The sequence below is a fragment of the Octopus bimaculoides genome, chromosome 3 (genome assembly GCF_001194135.2).
Source record: "Octopus bimaculoides isolate UCB-OBI-ISO-001 chromosome 3, ASM119413v2, whole genome shotgun sequence".
NCBI classification, from domain to species: domain Eukaryota; kingdom Metazoa; phylum Mollusca; class Cephalopoda; order Octopoda; family Octopodidae; genus Octopus; species Octopus bimaculoides.
The window spans coordinates 119,546,664-119,557,239 of NC_068983.1; the positions used below are offsets into that span (position 1 = coordinate 119,546,664).

A 10,576-nucleotide genomic window follows, 5' to 3' on the forward strand; every position below is an offset into this window, starting at 1 on the left:
CTCATTTTAACATATATCTACCAAAATTATTTTAAAATGTCTTGAAATACTAAAGAGTAAATTTATTTAATAAAGTCACCATTGGCTTCAACCACAGACTCCAGACAACTTTGAAATCTCCTGAAACTCTTCTGGACGGTCTCTTTATTTAAGTTGGTGAATGTTACCATAATCCTTGCCTTGGTGTTACAAAGAGTTTTGTTGATCTCTTGTTCAACTGCGACCCACGCATAATAATCAAGGGGGTTGCAGTCTGGGGAGTTAGGTGACTAGATGTTAGAGATGATGTGGTCACAGAAATTGTCTGACAGCCATGACTGGGTTCTCCTGCTTGCGTGGCATGGTGCAGAATCCTGTTGTCAGACATAGGGTTGTCCAGTAGCCACCGTCTTGACCCAGGGCAGCACTACCTCCTCTAGGCACTTGATGTAGGCCTCCATGTTGAGTTTGAGGCCGTGTGGAAAGATGAATGGAGACATAACATCGCTATCATTACTGATCACTCCAAACACCATGATGTTGATGGGATGTTTGATTTTTATCATTCTTGGTGCATGTTTTAGGGACATAGCAAGCCAACAGTTGCTCTGTGTGTTCACCATCTAATCCTGGCAGAAATTTTTCTTGTCTGAGAAAAACCAAAGCATCTTTGGTTGGAGAAGATGCTTGAGATTGTTCAAAAGCTCTGTAGCGTGATCTTTCCTCTTGTCCTTGATGGCTTGGGATCAAAATTGACCCTTTCTCAACTTGTATGAGGAATACTGAATGTCTTCATGCACTACTTGCCTGATAAGAAACTCAGAAACTCCCATGTCCCTGGCAATGGACCTAATTGACTTGGAGGGATCATTGTCAATCATGGCCTGGATCTCATCAACAAATTCAGAAGTTCTTTTCTTATCAGAACAATTAGAGTGAGTTTTCTGAGCTGCTGTACCTTTGTAATCACCATTAGACTCATTCAACTCTTTCTGAATCCTCTGCACCGTCTTCAGATTGACACCCAAACACACTGAAATGTTTGTATTGGAGCTTCTGGCACGAAGGCCAAGCAGTACAGCATGTCATTTCCAAATTTCTGGCAGAGTGAATTGTGTCATGATATTGTTTTTCTCACAGATGGTGCCCAAGTGACTCTGCTGTACTGTGTAGTTGACAGAATCAAAAACAAACAATGCGCATGTGCAAAATTAAAAATATAAAATGGCGACAATTTACACACACACACATACACACTCACATATATACATGTACATTGCTTAATATTGAACAAATAAGAAAGTGTACTGAATACATGTTGTGAGGGATATGGTTTTTCTATATCTTTGCCTGAAAATTGCAGTGGTGTGAACCTCGAGTCTCAAGACAAGCTCTCAATTTTCATTTTTCATGAAAAACTATACATATCTGTCATCATGATGTGTGTGTGTGTGTATGTTTGTATGTATGTATGTATGTATATATATATATATATATATACATATATATATATATATATGTATGTATGTATGTATGCATATGGCTAAATTTGTGAAAAACATCTTATGTATAGCAGGATTGAAATTTTTTGTTTTTTTGACAAGAAATAATGATTGAAAATATAGATATGTTAAAAGTGCACAAATTATATCATGCAAAGCATCTTAATACTCAAATATTATTTTGTAGGTTTTTGGTATGCAATTGAAGGTGTATCTAAAATCAACACTACCACTTCAAATGCTGCAGGTGAGAACTGGAAAACCCCTTCATTTGGTCAAAGTAGGTTGCTGTTTTCTTACTATGATTCAAATGGGTTTTCATATTTTCCCCTCAGAATATACACAAATTTATATTCAATTATTTACATAATTCATTATAACATCTCTTTAACTAAAAGTATGAATCCTAGCATTTGTAAGGGATGGGGTCATGGGAATAAGTGATATATGTACTTGTGTACTTCTTTCATGGTCATTAGTGGTATAAAACAAAACAGTAGCATTTAAAAGTCTGTGATACACCAATAAAGTTTCAACATTTTGAAATTGATAATGCAAACATTTTAAGGAACTTTAATATACAGACTGGCTTCTGTTTGTACTATAACATACAAGACAAACAAGAGAGTAGTGTTTTAAGTCATTGATTAATATATATGACTAATGTGAAGAAGTGAGTTGAAAAATATTAAGAATATACATGGGACAAGCAAAGGATTAATCATATAGTTCTATAATCCAAGGAATTCCACTTACAATCACCCCCACTCTCTCTCTTTCTTTCTTTCTTGCTGACACAGCATACCAAGAACAATACATTCAATTTGTCCTTACCATTTTTTAATATGGCTAGATGTGATATAAGGGAGATTTGATTGTCATTTTTCTCACTCTCACAAATTGATTTCTTTTGCTAAAACTTTTGATTGGCTAACTTAGAAAAGCATAAGTTACCTTGTCAGTGCTAGGAGTGTATGTTTGTATACACACAGTATCTGCTATAAAGCTCAAAATCAACCCAAACCTTGTGAGTGAAATTAAGTTGATCAAAACTGTGTTTAAGCTAATCAGCCTTGTCATAGACATTGTCTGAGTGTGTCTGAGTACTTGTGTTAAAAGCACCAGTGTCTGGAATACTCAGCCACTCACACTGATACAATGAGTAGGTAGTTTCTTTGATGGAACACCTAGGATACTCATTGTCAAAACTAACATGTGATACATCTATACAGCCATACTATGCACAAATAAACACACACACACACATGCATGCACGCACTCACAAGTACAGTGAGTAATCTTTCTCTATTGGTTAAAAGTAGAAAATTCCCTGGTTCTCATTTTTTGTAACATAATACTGTTGAATTGCTTTTCTCAGTTTTAACAGAGCAGATCCATGACAGAAATATGCATCCATATCCTGTACACCAGATATGCTTTGTTTTTGTTAAGTTTGAGATTGTAATGCATTATATATATGCCATTTGCTTTGTTTCAGTCATTTATTTCTTTTTATCCTAACTTTTTAATGAATTGAAGTTTTACAGTGACAACATTGAAAGCATGGGGAAACAGTCTCAGTTCATGATAGCTGTACTTATTAGGATTTATTAATGTTTGTAATCCTACAGAGGTGGGGTGGGGCTAAGAAGTAATTAAGGTTGAGCTGTTTTGTTTCTGTTTAGGTCAGCATGAATGAGTTTTCTCCAGAATATACTACAGTATTAATTAACCCTCTATCTGTCCAAAGCATTTTCATAAGTTTGTCCTGAACTTCCATGCTTGTTTTCAAACTTTTAGTTAGCCCCTGTTTCATACATTCTAAGTATTATAATGTTTCCCCTTTCTAAATCGCAGATTACTTTGATGGTTGTAAAAAATTTGGAATGTGTATCATATATAATGCATGGATGCCAGGGAGATATGGCCTGTGTCTCACATGTGATACTCGGGACAAGTGAAGGGTTAAGTCTACTGTTATGTTTTGTGGATATTAAGAGCAGTGACCAGTCATGTAATCATAATGTCTCTGTGGCTGTGAGTTGAGACAAGACTACAGCCATAAATTATCTACTTTCTTTCAGCTAATGTTGTCAAGAGAAGGGATAGGAACTTAACGTTTCATAAGTATTCAAGGCATCAAACAAGGATTCAGCATTTCAGAATGTGTAACACCTCTGTAGGATTACAAATATTAATAAATCCTAATAAGTACAGCTATCATGAACTGAGACTGTTTCCCCATGCTTTCAATGTTGTCACTGTAAAACTTCAGTGTCTATAACACAGTGAAGATATTGTAGACACATTTTATTATATTTGCTGCATTTTTGTTGTTGGTGGAGAATTGTGAACATGACTTCTGTTCTATAAAAAAAATCCCATTCCTACCTATGTTCTATATGCAGATATTGTCTTACTGATGTTTAAACTGAACATCAGTTGCAATAATCTTGCCAATCTTGGACTGCAATGTTCATGGGCATAGATACTCAGTCCTAACTATAAAAAAAAAAAGTTTTAAAATGTAAGTTTTGTGAAAATGTGATTAGTTCACAGTCTCAAAAGTGAGACAGTTGAAGAGGTAAGAACCATGTTTTGAGTGCATTTAAAATGGTAATTGTGTGGAGTCAGCTTATATATATGAGCAGAGGTATTGAGATATTGAGAAGTCGTTATTTGATGGTAGACTTGTCAATAAAACTTGTTTGTTTTCTTCTATATTGCTGAGAATGTATATTTGTGAAGGGTGTTTATTTTCAGCTTTATAAGTTCAATATAATGATAACAAATTGACGTAAACCAGATATTGTGTAAACATTTATTGAGAGGTGTTATTAGTTTTACTAGTATCAAAGACTTTCTTTTCTTGCAAAAGTATATTTTAATAAGTTTATCATAAATTTGTTACTTTGCAGTGATATAAAAGTAGAGGAATAGAACAGATTGAGCATAACTTATTAGATGGGATCTTGGAGATTTAGTAGATATGTGCAAGAGAGGTGTCTGAACATAGGTGATTATGTGTTGGGTGAATGAAAATGTGAAGCTAGTGATACAGGGAGAAAATGGAAATCAGGAAATATTTGAGCCAAAGTATTTAGATTGGATGTTTATGTGCCACCGGCACATAAAAGCACCCACTACACTCTCGGAGTGGTTGGCGTTAGGAAGGGCATCCAGCTGTAGAAACTCTGCCAGATCAGATTGGAGCCTAGTGCAGTCATCTAGTTCGCCAGTCCTCAGTCAAATTGTCCAACCCATGCTAGCATAGAAAGCGGACGTTAAACGATGATGATGATTCATCTTAAAATGTCCTAGGAATGGAAAGGTATTGCTGTGTGCCCAAGGTGCCATGCAGTGGGACTGAACCCAGAACCATGTGGTTGGGAAACAAGCTTCTTACCACACAGCCACGCCTGCACCTATGTATATAGACACTCAAAATCAAATGCAGATGTTCTGTGTCATTCATTCTAAAGAATTCTGCTTGTTCCCAAAATGCTTTTCTTGCTGTGGTATGTGGCTTCAGTATGTAATCTTTTTCTCTTGAGCTCAGCTGTAACCAGTTATACCTTTAAATTTTCCAGAATTGGTTTGTATCAGTTGGTAATAATATTGACAGTTATTGAAAGTTAAATGTAGGTGGTAACAGTTCACCTCGTTTTAGTCATTTCTCTCTGTGTTGTTGACATATTTAACAGCATCCCTTTCTAAACTATGGAATGTGTAAAGAAAAGTGAAAAAAAAAAAAACAAAACAGGAAGTGATGCCCTGCCATAGCCACCCACAATCAGGCATCTAAATCCAATAAAAGAATTAAACTTTTGTTGTATATTTTTTCCATTTTACACTCCTGTCATGAGTATTCTTTCAACATTGGTCAGCTCAGACAAATAATGTCTAGGCTTAGTCCACAACACACCAGCTGTGTCAAATTATTATTTTTAAAAAATTTCTTTAAAGGCAAACCTGTGATCGTAAAAAAGGAGAAAAAAGAACTATCGGAGAATATGCTACAATACTACGATTTCATGGTAAAAGCTATCCTTGGGGCAGATGAAGAAGCCATGAAGGTAACTAACCTGCTATAAAATATTTTATAAATTTTAAGAAATATGTTCTATTTTGAAACCATACTATTTGTCTATACCAGTGAGTTGTTTCTATTTGTGGATTGTCTTTTTGCCCTTTTTTAATGAAGTTACATTTTCACTTCCTTTTCAATAAGTAAATGTGTGTGTGAGTTTATATATATTTTCATTCGAAGCTTATTTATAGTTTGAAATAAGTTTCTTTGTTACATTTAAAAAAAAAAAAAAATTTATTTATTCTTTTTTTTTTTTGTTTTTCAGTTTGCCTTGTCAGATTTGAAAACAAACTCAAAAATAGTCCCTTTGTTACCATATTTTGTAAACTTTGTATCAAATGGGGTTTGTATATTTTGATTTATTTTACTTTTTAAAAAAAAAATTTGAGTAATTCAATTATTGTTCACTTGAAAAGCAATTATTTTTTTTTTTTAAATATATATCAGAATGGAGACTTCCTTGAAAATATTAGTTAGATATTCTATGGTGAATAGTGTATTGCTTGAAGGGTTGATAAATTAGTAGTTACTCAGAATTTATGGATAAATACTAATCTTTAAAAAACAGTTTTGTTCTTAGTAATTAGAAAAAAATAAGTCCTCATGACTAGTCAAAAATTTAAACAGGGAAGAATTATAAGGATTACAAGAAAAATAACTCAAGGACACAGATTTGCAATTTAGGGTAAAGAGATCAATTAAATCAGTTAACTCCCAATCAGTGGGTTATCCGATAGCTTTGTGCCTTCAAAGATGTGCCATATAGGTCCCTGCTTTGACTTGAATTACCTTACTTGGGCTTCCAGTTTAAAACCACAGCCTAATCATATCACTGTATAAAAAGCTTGAGAGAATGGAATATCCAAATAAATGTTTACCAGCCAGTCAGTCAGCATTGGCTGGCTTGTCACAGTCAATGATAGCAAACATTACAGAAAAGATATGTAAGCTTCTAGCCTAATTATATTTTGAAGGTTTGAGGTTTTAAAATGTTGGTGATTTGAGCCAACTGAAATTCTTTCTGGAACCTTGTAACTTTGTTTCTTGAGATGTACGTTCATCTCCTACTTGTCCTTATATAACATAGGCTGAAAATAGATTTTTTTTTGAATAAGGTAAATTGCCCTGGGGTTTAATATTGGCATACATACAGCCATCTTTCTAATTATTTGTTTAATTATCTATTATTATTTTTTATAATGATATTGGACGTGTGTAACACAACAGATTTAACTAGAACATTCTCTTTATCTTCCATATTTTAAAACTGTATCATACACATCCTTGCAGAAATGTTTTTTAACATAGTACACGCTGTAAAGTGGTTGGCATTAGGAAGGGCATCCAACTGTAGAAACCATGCCAATATAGAAGGTGGAGTAGTTTTTGGACCCTTAAGATCCTGTCAGACTGTCCAGCCTATGCCAGCATGGAGTAAGGATGTTAAATGATGATGACATCATCATCATCATCATCATCATCATCATTGTTTAACGTCCGCTTTCCATGCTAGCATGGGTTGGACAGTCTGACTGAGGACTGGTGAAACTGGATGGCAACACCAGGCTCCAATCTGATTTGGCAGAGTTTCTACAGCTGGATGCCCTTCCTAACGCCAACCACTCCGAGAGTGTAGTGGGTGCTTTTACGTGTCACCCGCACAAAGGCCAGTCAGTCGGTGACACTTTGTACATATTTAACATATATACTGTTTAATATAATAAGTATATGGAAATACATAAATGGTGTAGTCATTAGTGTCGATGAACACAATCCTTTTACTTAATTATCAGTGACATTATAGTGATTAATCTACAGTCTAATTCATTACTAGCATTGCAAAATAGACATATTTAATGAATGAATGAGAGACATGAAAGTTCTAGAAATTTGAGATTTACTTCATAGATATTACAGTCATTAATGTTATGGGTATTTTTTTCAATGTAGATATCATCATCATCATTGTCATCGTCATTTTTATGTCTGATTTTCCATGTTGGTATGGATTAGATGGGACTTTGAGGCCTTATTTTATGTTATCTATTTCACAAAAAAAAAATCATTTGGAAGGTTAAAATTCTTGAACACATATACATTAATTAAATACTTTAGGCACTGTGATAGAAAACTTTCAACATTTCGGTTTTAATCTGGAGGTTTAAAGACAAAAGGACCAACTACAACATTAAATGGAAAACCATTAACATCCTGCCTTTTGTACATATTACATCTTAATGTAACATTGGTTATCTCCCTTGTATTTTTCTTTTCGTCTTCTTTAACGGCGTACCTTGTTTAAATGTCATCTGCTTAAAAAAGCAACTGACAAATGATCTTGTTCTTAGCTTGAAAAATGGCGAAATGAATTAATGTTTCAAACCCTGGGTTGCTCTATTTAACAAAAATTGTGGTTTTTATTATAACATTATGTTAATGAAATAGATATTTAACATGTGAAAAAATTAAACAAAGCAAAAAACAAAAAACAAAACAAACTATGAATAAATTTGTGGTGTCAGACACATACAATAGGAATACAAAATACAAAATGGCTGATAGTTAGCAAGGTGGGACACACATAAGAAAGAAGAAAGCAAAGGACCACTGATGAGGTCACAGAAGTGTGACAAAAGAACTCTGGCCGAAATAGGATTAATGTAATGTAATGTAATATAAAGCTGAAGCAAATTAACACCAAATATACAGTGCGTGTGTTTTTATTGGCTAAACTGGCAATATGACCATCCCCAAGTACAACAACAGATTTTTCATTGTTACATATGTAAAAATAAGATTTATGACTAGTTATAAGGGTTTATTTCACCACCCCCCATGTCAGTTTAAAATAAGACTTAGCTAATCTAATTACTCTTTTCAATCCTCTATAGTAAATTAATGTCCTTTTGTTCAGTTTCTTCTGATAGCAAGAAAAAAAATGAAGAAAACTTACAAATATGTCATTTCATCTATTTATAGGTAAAAACTGTCAGTCATGATATATCTCAACTAACGCGGCTATTGCACACCGTAAAGGCCTTAACAAACAATTCCAACCTATATCTGGAACCCGAGCCTTATGTAAGTATACTCTTTTATGATGTCGAAATCTAGTAAAAGCGTTGACAAGCTTTGATTTTTTTTTTTTGTCTTGATGTTGTTGTTTTCAGATTTCTGACTCTCCTTAAATGATTTTAGTCATTATTGAAAAACTAAATTCTCTTAATTTCAGCTTGGCCTTTTAGTACAAAGTGTGATGTATTGTGGCCTTGAACCTTTAGCAGCTTCTATCAATCCTTTAAATGACCACTGGGTCCTGAGAGATTATGCAGCACGTCTTCTTGGATTCATTGTGAAGTAAGTTAGCTTTTTACTTTGAAAGTGAAATTTCATAAACTTTGCATAATAAAGATTCCTAAAATAGTTAGAAGGCCATACATTTTCTGGATGGGATCAGTTGATTAAACTGTACCTAATTGGTATTTATTTTGTTGGCCCTAGAGAAATGAAAAGCAAAGTTGATTTCAACAGAAATAGAATTGAGAATATTTTGTCTATTGATGTACTAATTACACTATGTAACATGATTTTAGTGCTTTGGTAGCAACTGTTACTTCCTATTTGCTTACCCCTAGAAAGTATGAAAAATGGTTAATTTTTCTTCAAACTTTGCTTTTTTTTTTTACATTTATTCAAACTCCAAAGAATCCCTCTCAGCATATGACTGAATCTGTCTGAAATGTAATGGAAAATAGGTCAGTTTCAAAAATATTTATTTCCAAGTCACAAAAGCAAAGTTTGAAGGGAATAGTATTAATTTCCTTTGATATCTAGATAGGAACAAATAAGAAATAACATTTACTAACCAAAGAAAAAAAAAATAAAGAAAACTGTTACGCAGTGTTATACCATCTGCCACCTTTCTACAATAATAATGATTTTTAAGCCATGCACAAGGACACAAATTTTGAGCATGGATATTTTTCATTAACTCTTTAGCATTTAAACTGGATATATCTGGCCCAAATATTCTACCTGTTTTATGTTTAAACTGGCCAGATCAATCTTCTCACTTAACCTGCAATGCCATTCTAAAAATAATCAATTACATCTTCAAAATGTCATAGCTACAAGATAATACAGGATTAATTTTTATAAAATGTGAATATATAAGTATTAACATAACATAATTGCCAACCAAGTGTGGCGTCCTATACAGGACAGTGCTACTGGCGTTTATAGTTCCAGGAAGACATCTCTTCCAGCTAGCTAACGACACATTCTTTGTGCTGATTAGTATTTGCGAGGGGAGGTCATCGCACCCATCCTTAGCCTTATGCAATATGTACTCAAGTTTCTGGATGGATACCCGTCCTCAGCGTGTGTTAATCACCAGCTCGTGATGGAAACTCACCCCACTTGCAAAATACTATATGCTTTCTCCAGTGATGAACCATCGCTGATCTTGAAAAAGGAGAAATAAGTTATATTAAATCTCTGAGCGAGATGTAAACAGTAGCAATATGGAATCGTAACATAATTGCCAACCAAGTGTGTCGTTTATAGTCCCAGGAAGACCTCTCTTCCAGCTGGCTAACGACACACATTCTGTGTCTGATTAGTATTTGCGAGGGAAGGTCATTTCTCCCATCTCTAGCCTTACGTGATACAGTATATAAGTAATCTGAATGCCTAAGGGTTTTAAACCAACGGCACGTAAAAGCACCCACTACACTCTCGGAGTGGTTGGGGTTAGGAAGGGCATCCAGCTGTAGAAACTCTGCCAAATCAGATTGGAGCCTGGTGTAGCCATCTGGTTCACCAGTCCTCAGTCAAATTGTCCAACCCATGCTAGCATGGAAAGCGGACATTAAACGACGATGATGATGATGATGACTGGAACGATCACAGGCAACATCAACTGTGGCAGAATTTGAAATTCTTGATAATTAATTATATAATACAATTCTATATCATAATTAATTATATTTCTTGCTCTCTTTCT

The 10,576-nt window shown here is 34.2% G+C and overlaps 1 protein-coding gene across 2 annotated transcripts in view; it reads left to right on the forward strand.

Moving 5' to 3' along the window:
• The window catches only part of LOC106876645 (uncharacterized), a 46,446-nt gene that overhangs the window by 29,610 nt on the left and 6,260 nt on the right, over positions 1–10,576 (forward strand). Inside the window, exons 6-10 of one of the 2 annotated variants that reach the window (XM_014925260.2) lie at positions 1,669–1,761; positions 5,448–5,557; positions 5,837–5,914; positions 8,551–8,652; positions 8,804–8,928. In XM_014925260.2, the coding sequence (XP_014780746.1) occupies positions 1,669–1,761; positions 5,448–5,557; positions 5,837–5,914; positions 8,551–8,652; positions 8,804–8,928 (508 nt within the window). The remainder of the gene's footprint in view (positions 1–1,668; positions 1,762–5,447; positions 5,558–5,836; positions 5,915–8,550; positions 8,653–8,803; positions 8,929–10,576) is intronic. The other variant, XM_014925261.2, reaches the window with a different exon arrangement.